Here is a 17,977-nt window from a genome sequence, read left to right as displayed (position 1 = left end):
ACACAATGTTCCAAGCCACAGATGAACATTCTAAGAACTGATCCATTCAGTTCTTCTGTTTTTCCCATTTTAAAAAAAGTTAAATTCACAAATAAACATATTACCTATCTTCTTTTTTTTAGATTTTATTTATTTATTTATTTACTTGACAGAGATACAGCCAGCGAGAGAGGGAACACGGGCAGGGGGAGTAGGAGAGGAAGAAGCAGGCTACCAGGCGAGGAGCCTGATGTGGGGCTTGATCCTAGAATGCCGGGATCACGCCTTGAGCCAAAGGCAGACGCTTAAGGACTGCGCTACCCAGACGCCCCCATATTATCTATCTTCTTAAAAAAAATACATGCTGAAGAAGTACTTGGTTCCATTTATTTTCGCAGGAGGTAACTTCCCTCTATTATCAAGTTGGTGTGTATTCTTTAAATCCTTTTCCTTTGCATTTATATGGATCTTTACGTCCTCAGGAAAAATCGCATTTTGTGTGTGGGTTTGTAGTTGTGAGTTTTTTTTTTTTTTTTTTTTTGGCATGTCTTACATAACTGTCTTCAAATTACAAAACAAAAAACCCCTCAGCAATGTCTTGAAGATTTAGCTTTGTTAGTATACATAGACGAATCTTTTTTTTTTCCCCGTAGCATTTCATGCGTATAGCTATACTATAGTTGATCTAACTATGCACAAATAATTTCTGATTTTTCGATATTATGGGTGTGGGTAAATGGGTAACTATGGGTAATGGGTAAATGACATCCATATGCGCCAATGTTTCTCTAGAATAAACAACCTAGAAGTGGAAAGGCATAATTGTAGGGTATGCATACTTGAGTTTTAATACATAGTGTCAAACTGCTCTCCAAGATTGCTGCACAAATTGAAGCTCTCCTCAGCAGTGTTTGAGGATATCCTTGCCACACATGGTTTTGTTGAGCAGTTTTATCAATTTAATGATATCCTGTTTTATTTTCCATAGCCTTGATTTCTTGGAGATTGAGTGTTTTTCAATATGTTTATTGAACATTTGTGTTACTTAAGAAAATTAGCTGGTCTTATTTTTCGTTTATTTCTTTTTGTTATTGATTTGTAGGAATTTCTTACAAACTATATGAATACTTTGTTTTACATGTTGCAAATATATTCTCCCTCCCTGTTGTTATTTGTCCCGTTTCAGGGGTCTTTTTTTTTATATATATATATATACAAAAGTTTTAAAATGAGTTTTCCTGTAATCAAATTGAAGGTTTTTTTTTTTTAATGTTTTTTTATTATATTATGTTAGTCACCATACAGTACATCCCCGGTTTCCGATGTAAGGCTCGATGATTCATTAGTTGCGTATAACACCCAGTGCACCATGCTATACGTGCCCTCCTTACTACCCATCACCGGTCTATCCCATTCCCCCAACCCCCTCCCCTCTGAGGCTGAAGGGTTTTTTTTTCTATATGTCTTTTTCTTTCTATTAAGATGGATTTTCCTACTTCACAGATCACGAGCATGATTTTTTATTTGTCTTCTAATATTTGGATAGATCTTTTATGGATAAGACATTTATTTCTGGAAATACTATGAGGACAGGATTTATTTATATATTTTTTAACATATATTCAGCTAATTCAGTCAACTCCACTAATTTAATCACTGTCCTTTTGTTGGCTGTTTGGTGCCACATTTGTCATAGACTAAAAGACAATGAATGTGTGAGTTTGTTTTTAGACTTTGTATTCAAATGAATTTCTACAGTTTTATAGTAGGTCTTGCTGGTAAGGAGAATCTTCTCTCTTTGTTATTGAAAAAATTGCCTTAGCTCTTTGCACATTTGTTCTTCCATGTGAATTTTAGAAGTAGCTTGAAATGTTACCCGAATGACATAGGTGGAATTTTTATTGGAGTTGCGTGGAATTTACAGATTAATTTGGGGGAGAATTCACATCTTTACAATATTGTCTTCTCATCCATAGAAGTGATATATATCTTTCTGCTTGTTTGTGTCTTATTTATACCCTTCAATAAAGTTTTTTAAAAAGCCTTACATGAGTCATACTAGTTTTATACTTAGGTACTCTTGTAAAATATACCCCTCAGCACAATACAGTATCTGATTAGCTATTGCTGGTATGTGGCAATGACAGTTGATCTTTGTGTATTGATTTGTTTTTAGTAATCGCTTTTAACTGAAATATAAATATAGAAAACATAAATATAGAAAAGTGCACAAGTTCTAAGTCTGCAGCTTGGTTATTACAAAATGGGCATATTTGTGTAATCACTACCCAGATCGAGAAACACCATTTGCAGGATCCCAGAAAACCATTTGCTTTCTGTTCCTTTGCCACACTATCGCCACCATCCTGATTTCAAACAGAATAAAATATTTTTCCCTGTTTTTGAACTTTATAGAAATTAAACCATGCCGTGTATGTCTAGCTTCTTTTGCCCAAGAAATATGTTCTTTGCTACATAGTAGTCCATTGTTTGATTGACCACCACAGTGATCATCTTTGGGGTTGTTTCCAGTTTGGGGCTATTACAAACAGGGCAGTAGTTATCTTTCTTGAGAAGATCTTTGGTGCATGTATTTACACAATTCCATTGGAATACATCTAAGAGTAGAATTGCTTGGCCATCTTATGTAACAGAACCATATATAGATTAGGTTAAACAATTCTGAAGGTGAGATTAGCCAATTGATGCACAGTTGGTATTTCAATGAACCTTCAAAACAGTATGACAAATACTTCTCTGTAAATTGGTCATTACACTGTGGTTTCCAAACAAGCAGGCCTAAACTCTTCAGTGAAAGAGATCGTCTTCCTGGCTAACCAATGCAGTCCACTTGAATAGTCTACTTCAAACTGAAAATCTTAATATTAGGGCCTTAATATGCTTTTGGTGGTAAATGACTGAAACCCAATTCAAATTAGCTTATATAAAAATAAATAAAATAGAAAAAATGCATAAAAAGATAAAGAGAAAGGGGGGAAATGTATTGGTTGAAGTGATGGACTAAATGTTAACCACCAGATTTATTTATTTTTTTAACTCTCAGCTCTGATATTCTCCAGAGGGAAAGCTTCATTTTTCCATCAGGCTTTTCCCACATGTCAGCAAAAGATGGCTCCCAGAAGCCTTGGACTTAAACTAAGGCCCTTAATGGCAGAGGGAGGTGCATTCTTTCCTATTATCCATTTCAGTTCCTCCTCATGATATTGATTGGCTTTGTTTTATCCAGAGGGATGGTGTTTTCTGATGGGCTAAGCCTGGAGCGCGCATCCAGCCATAAGGAGAGGGGCAGTGAGACAGGCATGTCAAACCTACTTGAACCTCATGAGACTATTACAGAATGGGGATGGAGTAGTTTCCAAAGGGATGCTGAGCAGACAAAAACAAAACACAACTGTATGTCTGTTTCTGTTAGATTGTATGTAACTAGGCATAATTAATTTGTAGCATCATACATGCTTAACCTGTTTGTGTTTTACAGATTATTGCAAATCATCATATGCAGTCTATTTCATTTGCCTCTGGAGGGGATCCTGTAAGTATGGACCCATGAAAGTCTTTTTAAAAGAGTTAAAAGACCTTCCATGTAAAGCATGTTAGCCACTACATATCTTTTCCAATGTTTTATTACAATTGTGAATAGCTATGTACAAAGATCTGGCTTTGACAAAATATTTTCTATTACTGATTTTTAAAATATTTGGATTAGTAATAGATGAACTAATAATATTCTGTTATATTGTGAGTCATGGAGTTACCATCTGAGACTCTTCTTGTAGGTACCATCTAAGTCATGAAAAACAAATATGTCATATATGTGTTGCCAGTCCTCCCTTGGCATTCTTCTTAACACAGAGTTCCAGGCAGATCCTATTAAGCAATTGGATTTGGCATACGAGGGGAAGCCTAGTTGCCTTTCTGGCTGTCAACCAAGGCAACTAAATCTAATCTAAAATGAGCAACCAGGTTTGCAGAAGCCCATGGAGGGAACACTTAGCTAGCAGGAGAGAGCTGCCGTTTCTTCCTCCCTAGAGGCCACAGGGTGTTCATTTCCCATGAATTGTGGGAGACTGAGCAAGTGCTCGCTCTCCAAGCCTACTTCACAGACTGGAGGGTCGTTCCCTGACTCCCTACTCCATCACTTCTGAACCAGAGTGAAAGGAGAGAGAGACATTGAAATTAGGAAGCCTGTGACTGACCAAGAAACACATGTTTGAACTGAGGGAGTAGAAGGACGATTTTGCAGCTCCATGATATTGTGATATTTTTCTTCTCCCTGCAAACATATAGAAACTTAGTTTGATTTTCATAAGGATTGAACGTCAGTAAGCTCAAGAAAACATATGGGGAGCAAATGTAGACCTTGTTCTTACTGACAATGTATTACCTTTTTTCCTGCTGAGTATTTATTATTAAAGATTGTATCCTTCAGAAATGAGGGAATACAATCCAGGATAATAGTTGTTTCTTTTCTATCCACCATATTTAGTTTCTCACTTTCAATTGAGCAATCAAATGGAGGGTCATAAATGATAGGACATATAGCTCAGAAATCTAAGAAAGGTATGGAACAGTAGTAGAAACTAAATCTGGCGGCTGATGTCACTGCAAAGTTTTGACCTCTATGCTAAATATTAAAAAGGAAAAATTATTGTCTATCCTAAAAGGAAATAAAGTTCTGAAGTTACTCTGTTGTAATCATCACTTCCCTTACTGGCATCTAAAGTAAGCAACTTTCTTCAGTTGGTTGTTGGTGTAACTTTTTTGCGTATGAAATATATAGTTAAGTGCTATTTAAGTTACCCTATTCTTTGAAGCATTTCAATAATTACTTGTCTTCACCTTAGCTACCAGTGACTCAAAATATTCAAACATGTCAGACCTAAACAGCCTGTCTTCAGAACTTATTTGAAGCATATGGAAGAAAAGCAGTATTTATAGGACCTCAAATCATTGTGTTTTTTTTTTCTTTTATTAATGGACACTTAATTTTCCCTTTTGGCTTCTGTACTTTCTCCTTTTTCAATTTTGGGTATAGTTATTTTCAAATGAATATATATTAGTTCCATGGTGCTACCATTTAATTAATACATAAACCAGATTTTAAGAGGTCTCTGTCTTCCCCAGAGATTCTGCAGATGGCTAATTGTGGATTCATTAGCAAACAGGGGGCATGCGAGATGCCTAGCACGTAGCAGCGGCATTGTGGGCCCAGTACTGAACCTGAACTCCCAGCCAGCCTCGTCATCTGGCCTGGACAGTGACAATAAAGGGATATGTTTTGTAGCAGAGAGAGTTGACTGAGTCCAGCCTGAAAAGGCCAGCATTGTCTCTTCTCTTCCTAACCCATTATAGCTTAGTCATCCATAAAGGAACTCGAATACTTTCCTTAAATCATTCAAGTAATGAGCTCTATAAGTGAAGTGTCAAAAAATAATTATAGGTGTTTGCCCTAAATTTCCCTTTCAGGTTCCAAGGGTTGCTGTCATTTTAGCGTCCATATGCAAATCATCATTTACCCTAGGCAAGCCCGCATGAGGTCTATCACAGTTCTCCAGAACCCTAATTCTCTTTAGATTGTCTTCACGTGCTTTGAATTCTTTAACTTTCAACCCGCCAAAGCACTGCCCTTACCAAAAGCAAATGGTAAAGAATTTGTAGCGCTGTGGGGAAGTTTGTACCTACCGATTTGAGTGGGATCCCTGTGCTCTCTACAGCTGGGGCAGAAAGCCTGCTATTTAAATTAAAACAGAAAACTGGAGTGACCACAAACATTGGCCTTCAGGTCCCCCAGATGAAATGCCAGGCTTTGGAGTCAGTGAGACTTGACTTACTTAACCTCTCCTAGCTTCGGGGTCCTCATCTATAAAATGGGGAATGATCACCCTTGCCTCACAGCGTAGTGAGAATGAAGTGAATTGATGCACGTAAGCTGCTAGCACTGTGCCTGGCACAGTGTGATGGGAGATAGCTGTCACCACTATTGCTAGCACGGGGCCCTAGCTTTGTTTAGGACACTCCCTGAGATCATTTACAACTTCACAGCTACCTGGGTGTAAGATGCGAAAAGTCTCCATGGCCCAGTGTCGTACCTTTCTTTCTACCAGATTTCCTTCCACATTTAAGAAATACTGACTGTTCTTTACCTCTTGACCTTTGCTCACCCTTACCTTTACTCTCTTCTTGAAGACAATTTACTTGTCTTCCTCCTGTCAGCCCTGAAGACAGTTCTTGGTAATGCTTCTTTATCTTTATATACGTTCTCCTTTATAAAAAGGCATTACAAGTATGTCACAAATATATTTTCTTATATTTTTTCCATTCTTTGTGGCTTGCTTTTAACATTTTTTAGATTCTCCCAGATATTTCCAGTTATAGGATTTTAGAACTACAAGACCATTGGAGACTGTTTGGAGAATGAGGTCCCACAGCCTCTTTCCCATCATCTAACGCACCAGACAGCGTTGTTGGCATCCTGCCGTCTCTACGACTTTATAAATAGCAGCCAAGCCCCCAGCACTTGTGGCTTTGCTTCTAAATTCATGTGAAACAAAGCTCATAGATCTGACCTTATTTATTTACAAGATATTTCAAACCTTTTATCTATTAGCATAAGATAAATTTATTTAGGTGCTTGTTATTTTTTAAAATAACTGAAGACAAGTTATGCTGACCCCGAGATCGCTTCCCGCATGTTTCCCTGTGGGTTATTAAGTGATTGTCCTTGAGGGTATTATGCTGGGCTTTTATTTCCTGCCAGTTGATTGCATCTTCCCTCTGGAGAGTCATACTTCTAATCTGCAAATGGCATTGTGTGTATTTTTTTTCCCTGAGAACTGAGATAACAAAAAGCATCTTTAATTATTAAAATCTTATCACTCATCAGTTTACTGTTTCAGTAAAAGTCAGAATATTACCAAGTGGCTTTTTGTTTGTTTTTACAAAGTCAGCCACACACCTTTTTGAACTCCTTAGATTTTTCGTGGGTTCTCTTTTTCAAAAATGATTTTTCCTTTCTAGATATTGATCAAGTAAATGCTTTGTGTTTTTTGTTTTGTTGTTTCTTAAGTTACCTTGCATCGCACACAAGCAAGCTAACAACCACAAAACCCAATGTGTCTCTGTAATTGACTTATTTTCCGACATAGATGGTGTCTCTTTGGACAACTGGGAAATCATGGCACCACCTCCTGGTTTATGACTCTTTTGTGATGGCATAAACCCTGGTATTTCACCTTTCAACACAGGAGATGGTCGTGGTTCCTAACCATTTTTAAAGAATGTATGTCCTAACATATTCCCTATCTAGATTCCTTTTTATTCTTGGTGAATAAATATCACTAAATCTGCCTCTAAATTTTTAATTTTCAACTTCTCTCTCCAAGGGACAGAGGCTGTGGACTCCACAATGGCTAAACTATGCAGTTTGTGTTTATGTTCTCTCCTAGGATGCTTTTCTTTTCTCTTTAAGAAGAAACATTTGTATTTAAGTCCTTATCTCAGTATCGTGTCCTAAGTGTACTCTTATCTTTCAACAGTACAATCCATTCATTTTAAATGCAATAATTTTCCTTTTTTTTTTTATAGGATACTACAGACTATGTTGCCTACGTAGCTAAAGATCCAGTTAATCAACGAGGTATGGAAAGAAATTTCTAGATTTTCTTAAGAGCTGGTATATAGCCCCTTAAAAAGTAAGAAGCAGTTCTCTCCAATATGCAGAGTGATGAGGATCACTAGAGTGCTGTATTGGGTTCTAGAAATATTATGTGAATTTGCATTGGAAATAAATAGCCCTGCTAGCAGAGCAAAGTAGAAAAAATATATAGTTGGGATTTAAATCCCAGTCATTTGAGGGACCCTTATACCAAAAGGCTTATTATCTATTTGTATAATCAAAAGAGAAGCTGTTCTGGTGATAATAGAAGAGGCTGGCTGCCACATCCCCAATGAATGAATGAATTACACAGAACCCAGGCCAGTGAGACGATTGGCCTGCGTCGGTCTCTGCAAGTGTGTTTGTGTGTGTGTGTGTGTGTGTGTGTGTGTGTGTGCTGAGCCTGTGCATTTGTTGTTCAAAGAGTCTGGCATGTCACTTTGAGTGTTTGGCTTCTTCTCATTCTTGGATCTCAGCTTGAATGTCTCTTCTTCAGAGAGATCTTCTTCTTTGACTGATAGCACCTCCTGTCTCCAGTAGGATATCCCACCCTGCTGCATCATATTACTTTATTTCTCTTCTTAGTAACACTTAGCCCACATTTTTGTTATTTTATTTACTCATTTGTTGATGTGTTTCACATCTGTCCTTCCTATTGAAAGCTCCATGAGGGCAGGAGCCTGTTTACCTTATTCACTGTTGTTTCCAAAGCACTCATCAAAAGGCCAGGCACATAGGTGTTGCAATAAAAATAACTACTTTGCTGAGTGTCTCAGTGAATGGAAGAGTAAGTTGATTGGATCTCTCATCCCAGGATTTAGCAAGGTTGCCTAAGTACACTCATTTCCCAGTGAAACTTTGGAATAAGGGCCTGAAGTTTCTTAGGTCATTGGACCTCTTTAGACAGACATGGTTAGTGTTGCTTCTCATCCCTGATTCTGGGACATTCAGACTCCTATTAGGGTTGAGTCTTAGGTTGCTTCTTCTCTTTAACCAGAACCTATTAGGGCAGCATCTTCTGCCACCCCAGGGATAGAGTTTGCCCCAACACATTTATTGAATACACGTGATGTAGAATTAGGAAATTCAAAGAGCTATAAAACAAAGAGGTGGAAGTGTATATGGCATGTTGGGGGCAAAGGAATAGAATATATTTACTAGGATGCAGATTGGGTATGGAGAAAAAAAGCCTAAAAGACATCCGGAGGGCAGATAGGGTAGAGCTGATAAGTAGGGACTTGATCTTTGAGCAAATGGGTAGAGAATGCTTTTCGCAAAGCAGAGCTTTGGGAAGATTGATTTGGGAATATGGTCGATTCAGAGAGAAACTTAAGGCAGGGAGATCTGTTTGGAAGCTATTATGATAGTCAAAAAGGAAATGATGAGGACCAGCTGCTCACACAGGACCGGGCACGTGGTAAATGCTCAGCAAATGCTTCAATGCCTCAGTGAGATGGAAAAGAAGAAACAGGTGACGAGATCTAAGCAATACTCCATTGAAACTGACTCATTGTAAACCGTACGATGAAGAATGGCTAACCACCAACGATGAGTAGGAGAGACAGGGACTAGTGAAGGGGAGTGGGGGTGTAGGAATGGAACACAACGAAAGACACCAGAAGAGAGCAACCTCTTTTAATTAAGCCTGAGTTTCCCAAAAGAATAACTGCAGGCTATTTTGGGGAAGGGCTCTGAACCACAAAGCCTTTTCTCTCAACCTGAAAGGATAGGGTGAAAGGAAGAACGAATAGATCAGGAAGTCTAGATGTTTGGTAACTTGGCCATCTGTCACGGACTAGCGCAGGCATGTCATTGCTCTTCTGTGAACGGTGGTGAGTTCAAAGACTGAGGCCAATTGCACGCTTTCTTCTCTAAAGGGGAGATGGGTCTACCTAGAAGATGATTTACAAGCATAGGGTAATTTTCCGGGTGCCTGGCTGGCTCAGTCCATTAAAGCATCCGACTCTTGATTTCGGCTCAGGTCATGATCTCAGGGTCATGAGATCTGCATCAGGCTCCATGCTCAGTGGGGAGTCTGCTTGAGATTCTCTCTCTCTCTCCCTCTCCTTTTGCCCCTCCCCCTGTGCACTCTCTCTAAAATAAATAAATCTTAAAAAAAAAAAAAGAAGCAGGGCACCTGGGTAGCGCAGTCGTTAAAGCGTCTGCCTTCGGCTCAGGGCGTGATCCCGGCGTTCCGGGATCGAGTCCCACATCGGGCTCCTCCGCTGGGAGCCTGCTTCTTCCTCTCTCACTCGCCTGCTGTGTTCCCTCTCTCGCTGGCTGTCTCTCTGTCACATAAATAAATAAAATCTTAAAAAAAAAAAAAAAAAAAAAAAAAAGAAGCAGGGTAATTTTCCTGGATTAAAAGTTAGCATCTCCTCATCCTTATAGCTCCTTTTCTAGTCTCCCCCTTCCCTTTCTTATTTATCTTAGTTACAGAAACTTCTGTGAGAAGCCACTCTGTTGTCAGTATAGCCCCTGCTTGCACACCCCTCTAGTGTCAAATCCCTTCCCCTCACCTGAGTCCCTGGGCTTTAATTTGTGCACAGAGGTGCTGACACAGCTTTCAAGCCCACAAATAATTATGAATTACATGCTAATATGAAAGGGGCTGAGCTAATCATTGTGGAGGACAAACAATTCCTGGCCAGCCTGGGCTCATCATTTAGTGGGAGAGAGAAACGCAGCGTATTGGAGGTGCATGGAGAAGGAGGGAGGCCAGGACAACAGCGTGTGGGACACAGCAGGTGCTTAGTCAGGATTCATGGGAGAAATGAATCTAGGCCTCGTTGCAAGAGCCCTGTAATGAGAGCTTAGGGCCTTGTGTTTGGGTGGTGTGTGAGTGTGTGTGTAAAGGTGGGGTTGAAGAAAAGGGAAGGAATAGAAGTAGGGGAGCCATGGCTGAAAAGCTAGGCCAGAAACAGATTGTAGAGGGCTTTGAATGCTGACCAAAAGGTCACTGGGAGCCATTGAAGATTTTGAGCTTTATAGCAATTATGCTGGCTTCTGCCATTTTACTGAAATTACAAAATGATAAATTTTCTGGCATTTGTATCTGTGAAAGTGATACCATATGGCAGAAAACAGTCTGGAATTGTAGAGTCCAATTTGGAGGACATCTCATTAGTCCCAGGCAGGAATGGTACTGTTTACATTACGCTGGGGGAAGGAAGGAACAGTTTGGACACATCTGTAATCTAATGGAACTTGGCAACAATTTAGATAGGAAGGTTGTTGAAGAAATTGAAATTAGATGTTCCTGAGGACTTAATGAGATATTATATACAATGCAAATATCTCAATATGTGGCTCGTAGTAAGTATATGATAAACGGTAGCAATTATTATTATTACCCTGTGTGATATGGAGTAGTGTTGTCATTAAAGAAACAGGGATTATTACAAATTGGGAAAAAGACAATCCATTAGAGAAACGGGGAAAAAAATCTATCATTGATTACATGCTCACCACATGGCAGGCATTGTCTCATTTCATCCTTACAGCAACCCTCTGCGGTCGGTATTAATTTATTCCTTTATTATAAAAACAAACATGGGCATCGAGAAAAGGGAGATTGTTTTCCTAAGCTCAGTCAGCTAATAAGCAAGTGAATGAACTCCCAGGTCCTCAGCACACCTTTACGAAAGAACATTGCAAGGCACCAAGAAACATTTAAGAAATTGTACAAGTTTACTAGCTACCTTGTTAGCAATCAAATTATCATTCGATACCGCATTTCTTCGTCAAATATCAAATATTGACAAAAGGTAAAATGAGGTTTAAAAGTAGTAGTTATTGTTAACAATGCCAGTAGGAGTGTGGAACCAAGTGTTTTGGAGAATAAGTTGACAGTTTGCATCCAAAGACTTAAAAAGGTAAATACTTTTGAACCAGCAATTTAACTTCTAAGGAAATAATTAGGACACGCACAAAGATGAAGGAATAAAGATTATTGTCGTATATTATTTATATAATAGACAACACAATTTCAGTATTCATAAATAACAAATTATGTAAATGAATCCATAGCGTCTACTACTATGCAGCAATTTAAAACTAGTGTTACAGAAGAATAAATAATGACATGGGGAAAACGTTGACGATGTTGTTAAGTGAAAAAGCAGATTGTGAAACTATGTGCATAATATGACCCCAGGTAATTTTTTTGGAGGTAGATATACTTAGAAAAAAAGATTGGAAAGAAAAAGATGCCAAAATATTAATAGCAGTTATCTTTGGGTGGTGAGACTTGCATAATTTTTTTTTCTTGGTGCCTTTTTATTTTCTAAAAATCCTACAGTGAATATTTATTATATTTGTAAAAAGAAAAAAATGTTCTAAATCCTTGAATAAAGAAAGAAAATAGTGAAACCAGAAAGAAGATGTTATAGAATTAGCTAGTGAGTTTGGTTCATCTGAGGGGAATGTTCAGGCAGGAGAGGCTCAGGGTGGGGGAGGGGGAAAAAGAGGGGAAGGGGAAGTGGGGGAGGAAGGGATGGGGGGATAGGAGTGTGGGGGATAGGGGAGACAGAGAGATAGAGACCAGGCCTTCAGGTGCACATTTGGAAAAACTGTAACTCATAGCCCTAAGAGTAAGCAAGACCACCGAAGGAGGAACCTGGAAAGGAGAGGGCTGAGGGTCTCAGGGAGTAGAAGAAGTCAGAGGAGACAGTAAAGAGCCAGAGGAGTGGTCAGGGGGAAGAGAAAATCATCTAAGAAGGAGAAAGAGCACATTTCTCTGGGAGAAGTCATCCCAGAATAAGACACCTCAGAATGCCACATCCTGAAAAGGAGTTAGGGGAAATGAAGGGGGAAAATGCCTTTTAGTCGGGCAGTTAACAGGCCATTGTCCGCCCCCCCCCCGCCCCCACCCCCCCACCCCCCACCCCAGCACAGTATCAGTGGTCAGAGTAAAGGGCAGGAGGAAGGCAGACCCCAGGGATGAGGAGAGCATAACCCACAGTCAGAGGAAACCCAGGCTCCATGCTAAGACTCCTGAATGTTCCCACTTCCTCTTATTTGTTTGATTCACTTTTAGCATAAGTATATTCAAGTCAGGGCTGTGGTGGCTTTTTTCCATCTTGGCTAGGACCTTTTGGTGAACTCCGCATTTTATAAAAGGCCTTTTCTGTAGAAAAGGTAAGTTACCCTAAGAATGTTTTGAGTTTACTTAGTGACTAATACGGCTTGCCCCTGTAATTGCTGTGAATAGGAAATCCGTATTCTCTTCACCTCTCACTCCAGATGTGTAGTAGTCCAGGAAGGTTTAAATATTTTCTCTGAATCCAGTATGTGAAGAGGCCCCAGTTTACCTGGGTACAGGAAGCTCATGGTTCTGAGTCTCTGAAGAAAGTTAAAAAAATTTTTCAAAAAGACTGTAAAAACAATTTAAATTAACCTATTTATTTATATTTATGGTTGTGGTTATAAAATCTATGCACAACTGCCCTGGTGACATCAGTTAACTATAGACTGACTGCTAGCTTGCTTCTTGGGGCTGGTTTTTTCCTGGTAGTGTAGGACTCCTTGCTTCAGTACGACAGCGCCATCTGGTGGTTGACCTGAGATGCTGCAGTTTTGAATTTCTAGTTTATTAAAAAGACAAAAACCAGAAACAAAACCAAAAAAAAAACCCAAAAAACAAAAAACCCTGGTCTAGTTATATTAAAAATAAATATTAAGCTAGTAAAGAAGGGCCTTTTATCCTCTAATGATAGTTCTCAGCCTCTTGTCCATGAATATCCAATTAGGAAACCAAATGAAAAAAATTGAAGAATATGAATCTAAGATTTTTAAAAATCCTCCTTAATACAGTACTTGATACCCAAAGGTAGAGTTATGGGTCTGTCTGGCTATAGATGGAATGAAAAGAACCCATATTTGCATCTGAGTCCATCTCAGGCCTCCATGCAAAGTTACCATATCATTGGAAAGCCACATTCTTTTTTAGCAATTGGGACTTTTTATATGCTTGTCTTTCTTTCTTCCCATTAGCTAAATTCTTTAATTAAATTCTTTAATTTAGCTAATGGTCAATTCTTGGCCAACCTGTCTGCTTATCCAAGCTTTTACAGATGGGTCCAACCCTGGGAATTGGGCATATTTGTATGTGATTCAAAGCCCGTCTGTACTCTGGCCCATGACCAACCTCAGAAGGAACCAAGACAGTTTTTACAGAGCAGCATGTCTGTGAATAGCAACAGCAGCACTATGTGTGTTCACTGAAGGCAGGGAGGCTGCACAGGATATCTGTCCAGGGTCAGCCTTTTTGCCCAGTGTCATTCCTTTCATGGTGACGGGCACTGCTATTCTTTTTTTTTTTTTAAGATTTTTAAAAATTTATTTATGTGACAGAGAGACAGCCAGCGAGAGAGGGAACACAGCAGGGGAGTGGGAGAGGAAGAAGCAGGCTCCCAGCGGAGGAGCCCGATGTGGGACTTGATCCCGGAATGCTGGGATCACGCCCTGAGCTGAAGGCAGACGCTTAACGACTGCGCCACCCAGGCGCCCCTGCTGTTTGTTTTCTATTCAATCTTCCCACAAGACTAAGATGGCAGTCATGAGGTTATCTCAAGCAGAGCAGAGCATGTTGGTAGCATCGGCCCAAGAACAGGACCAAATGCTCAGAGCATCAGAATCAGAAGAGTTGAGAGAAGTGAAAACATTTTAGAAGTATGTGAGACGATGTGGTGGGTTTGGTTGTTTCCTTCCTTCCTGAGTACCCGTGTGCCACAAGAACCCACATGCCTGTTCCTCAGAAGGCTTATGCTGCTGTGACAGAGGGAGCTTAGGATCTCTATAAAGCAACAAGGGACATCAGAGATCACCAAGGCCTGTCTCGGCAGGTGAGGATATTACTGCCAAGTGACTTGTTCAGGGTCACACAGATTGGGGCATAATTGGAATTTGAACTTGAATCGTTCCATGGAGTTTTTTCAGGTGTTCTTGTTATCTCATCCCTTTAAAGGAAGATACTCTCATTTTCCTTCATGTGTACGTGTGTTCGTACATGTTTGAATTTCCTGTCTCTCTCAATATCTTCCTTATCTTCATCTTCTTGAACCTAAGAAAAAATAAAATTTAAAAAATCATTTTCTGTATTTTGATAGGATTTCTGATCTTGAGTTTATTTTTAATTGGGCCAGAAATTTATGAGATGAAAAACAAAGGAATTCAAGTGAATTGCCTTTTCTTATCATAAGGTAATACAACTTCTCTTTGCTCAACTGGAGGGCACTTTCCAAGGGCACTTTGTAGGTTTAAGGATATCTCCAAGAGGGGCGCCTGGGTGGCACAGCGGTTAAGCGTCTGCCTTCAGCTCAGGGCATGATCCCGGCGTTATGGGATCGAGCCCCACATCAGGCTCTTCTGCTATGAGCCTGCTTCTTCCTCTCCCACTCCCCCTGCTTGTGTTCCCTCTCTCGCTGGCTGTCTCTATCTCTGTCGAATAAATAAATAAAATCTTTAAAAAAAAAAAAAAGGATATCTCCAAGAGCAGCAAGCAGTGATTCGTACTACTCAATGTCTGCAAGAACCTGCCTCATTATGGGGCTCACTGCAGGTGTCACTTCAATGCAATTGAAGACAACTTCTCACACTAGAATTATTGATGCAATTCAGGAAAACCAATATGTATTCAATCAACACAATTTTTAAAACACCTATGTGTTGGTCATGTGTGAAGCTACTGCAGAGAAAAAGAGCAATTTAAAATTACAGTTTAAAGATTCAGCAAACATTTTCCTTTTGTAGAAAGGATATACATTTATAGACATTCTTAATTGGGTTTTGAAACTAGAATTAGCTCCTAAGTCTATATCAGGATCCAAGTTGCTTCTTTAAAGGGACAACCTTATAAGAAATGGTAATGATAAATTTTCTAGAGATTTGACACCTCAGCATTGTTTGATTCAGTAAAATCATGCCCTCCCCCCCACAGACACATACACACAAACACATGCCTTTTAAAAATTTCTTTTAAATCCTTTATTATTTTTTAAAAAACTTTATTTATTAATTTTAGAGAGCAAGCACAAGCAGGAGGGGGAGAGGGAGAGAGAATCCCAAGCAGGCTCGAGCTCAGTACGGAGCCCGACCTTGGTGCTTGACAGGAGGCTCGATCTCATGACCCCAACATCATGAGCTGAGCTGAAACCAAAAGTCAGACGCTCAACCAACTGTGGTACGGAGGCATCATATCATATTTAAATCCTTTAAATGATGTCAAGTTAGTTCTGGAATGAGAATCATCTGAGATTCCTTGAGATAAGTATTAACATAAGGCTAAGAAAAGAAACACTTTTAGGTTCTGCTATTCCGTACTGGTACAGGCTCTGCAAATTCTATCAGATGTAAATGAATTGCCTTTAACTCTAAATAGATACAAAATCCTTTCCGGGACAATGCAAGCATAAAATCACGCTTCCAAGTCAGCGCAGTTAAATCATTCTATAAAGACAGCTCTCTCTCCTCTCCTGAGGTCCCTTTTAGTAGTGTGTCCCAGCGGTGGTTTCACAGTTCCCGAGGTCCATGAAGCTTCCCGGGCATCTACTCTAATCGCTCATGTACTCGCTTAAGCCTTTCTATTCTTAAAGAATAGCTAGCAATTTTTACAGCATTTTTGTATATATGTAACTGTTAGCAGAGCTTTTTCTCATCGCCCCATTCTTCAAGCTATACAAACCAATGTATTTTTTAAAAATTTTATTTCTCCTGGGACTTACTGCCTCCATATTAAAGTTATCCTTAGGACTCTATCTAAGCTGTCCTTATGACACTTGCATTTCAATTCAGTCTTCATCTTGCAAGGCCCTAAGTAGGACCCCATCCTCTCACCAAAGCAAGAATGATACTCCATCTGGTGGGAGGTGAACTTACAGTCCCTGAACATCAGCTCCTAGTTTCACGTAGCAGCGGCAGATTTGTTCGTTTGTGATATTCTGTCAGCTGCACCCTTCATGATTTATTTCTTTAAATTACTTGTGCAAATTTCCCCCTTCCCAGTAGCTGCTTCTCAGAGAAAGTATCTAATAAAAATTTTAATATCTTCTGGTCATCGTCACAAAATCTTGTTTTCTTAATCTTCTTTCTGATGCTTGATGGAGAGAGTTCTTCAGTAGGATTTTGAAGACAGGGATTACCACACCATCACTGCTTTATGGTAGCAATGTCAGGGCAAAGGTATTATAAAGCTCTTATCTTCACCAGCAGCTCATTCCCCACTTTGAGGGGGAGCAGGGGTGTGAGGGGCAGGGGGAGGTTTGGAAAGTTATAGTTTTGCAAAGACGAAATACCACGCAAAGACGACAGTACGAGCCTCATCTTCCTGTCAGATTGCTGCCCTCAGCATCTCCCGTACTGAATTCTAGAACTAACATTGAATACCAGTCATGTTATTGGTTAAGATCAGTCTGGTTTTACAAAAACGTGGGCCCGAAAAACCTGTCTTGAGACCACGATTTGTCCATGTTCTGAGATATTTAAATGTAAAATATGAATGTTTCTTCTCTTTGATGCGTATGAGATGGGAGATACTCTTTTCTGCCACTTGAGAGCTGAAGAGAGCTTGTAAACCTGCTCCCTTTTACTCAATTCAAAGTTCGTGTTCTGGAAGTATTTTAACTTTATATAACCTCTTCTTGCTGAGAATTTATTACAGTGTTTTTGTTTGTTTTTGTGCGTCCCCCTGCAGCCTGTCACATACTGGAATGCCGCAGCGGGATGGCCCAAGATGTCATAAGCACCATAGGGCAGGCTTTTGAACTCCGGTTTAAACAGTATTTGAAAAATCCTTCTTTGAATACTTCTTGTGAAAGGTCAGCCAAGCATTCTCTAATTATTTGACTTACTGTATTTATTTTGTTTTATTTTAAAATGAATTTTCAAACTAACAAAATGAGTCATTTCTTTTCTTACAAATAGGCAGTTTCAGTACAAACGCGTAATGGCATTTTCTACTTTTCTTCCATTTATATTTGTCCAGATATTTCTTCTTGCTTTGTATCAAAATTAAAGGAGACGCTCAAAGTAAGAAAGGGTATGCCCCGTTTTTCTGCTATCATACAGAGCTATGAATTAAGTAGTATCAAAATAACAGACATGAATACATTTCTCAGAATTGTTTCAGTCCCAGATCCCTTGCATACTACTAAAAAAAAAAAATCAAGAATGAAGAGCAAAATACTAAGAATTAAATGTCTATAGCAGGAATTAGTTTGCTGGTTTGCAATGTGAATAGAGGCGCTCCAGCTAACGTGTGGGAGGGCTGGAAGGTGATGCGACCCAAGGATCAGGTTGTTCCATCTGAGGCATGGAGAGTCCGTA

At 39.4% G+C, this 17,977-nt stretch overlaps 1 protein-coding gene across 1 annotated transcript in view; it reads left to right on the top strand.

Moving 5' to 3' along the window:
• The window catches only part of SHC4 (SHC adaptor protein 4), a 138,449-nt gene that overhangs the window by 79,823 nt on the left and 40,649 nt on the right, over positions 1-17,977 (top strand). Inside the window, exons 5-7 of the mRNA XM_026518439.4 lie at positions 3,479-3,532; positions 7,585-7,636; positions 17,346-17,469. Coding sequence (XP_026374224.1) covers positions 3,479-3,532; positions 7,585-7,636; positions 17,346-17,469 — 230 coding nt within the window. The remainder of the gene's footprint in view (positions 1-3,478; positions 3,533-7,584; positions 7,637-17,345; positions 17,470-17,977) is intronic.

This window comes from Ursus arctos, unplaced genomic scaffold, assembly GCF_023065955.2.
Source record: "Ursus arctos isolate Adak ecotype North America unplaced genomic scaffold, UrsArc2.0 scaffold_36, whole genome shotgun sequence".
Taxonomy (NCBI): domain Eukaryota; kingdom Metazoa; phylum Chordata; class Mammalia; order Carnivora; family Ursidae; genus Ursus; species Ursus arctos.
This window is presented reverse-complemented; position numbering and strand designations above follow the sequence as displayed.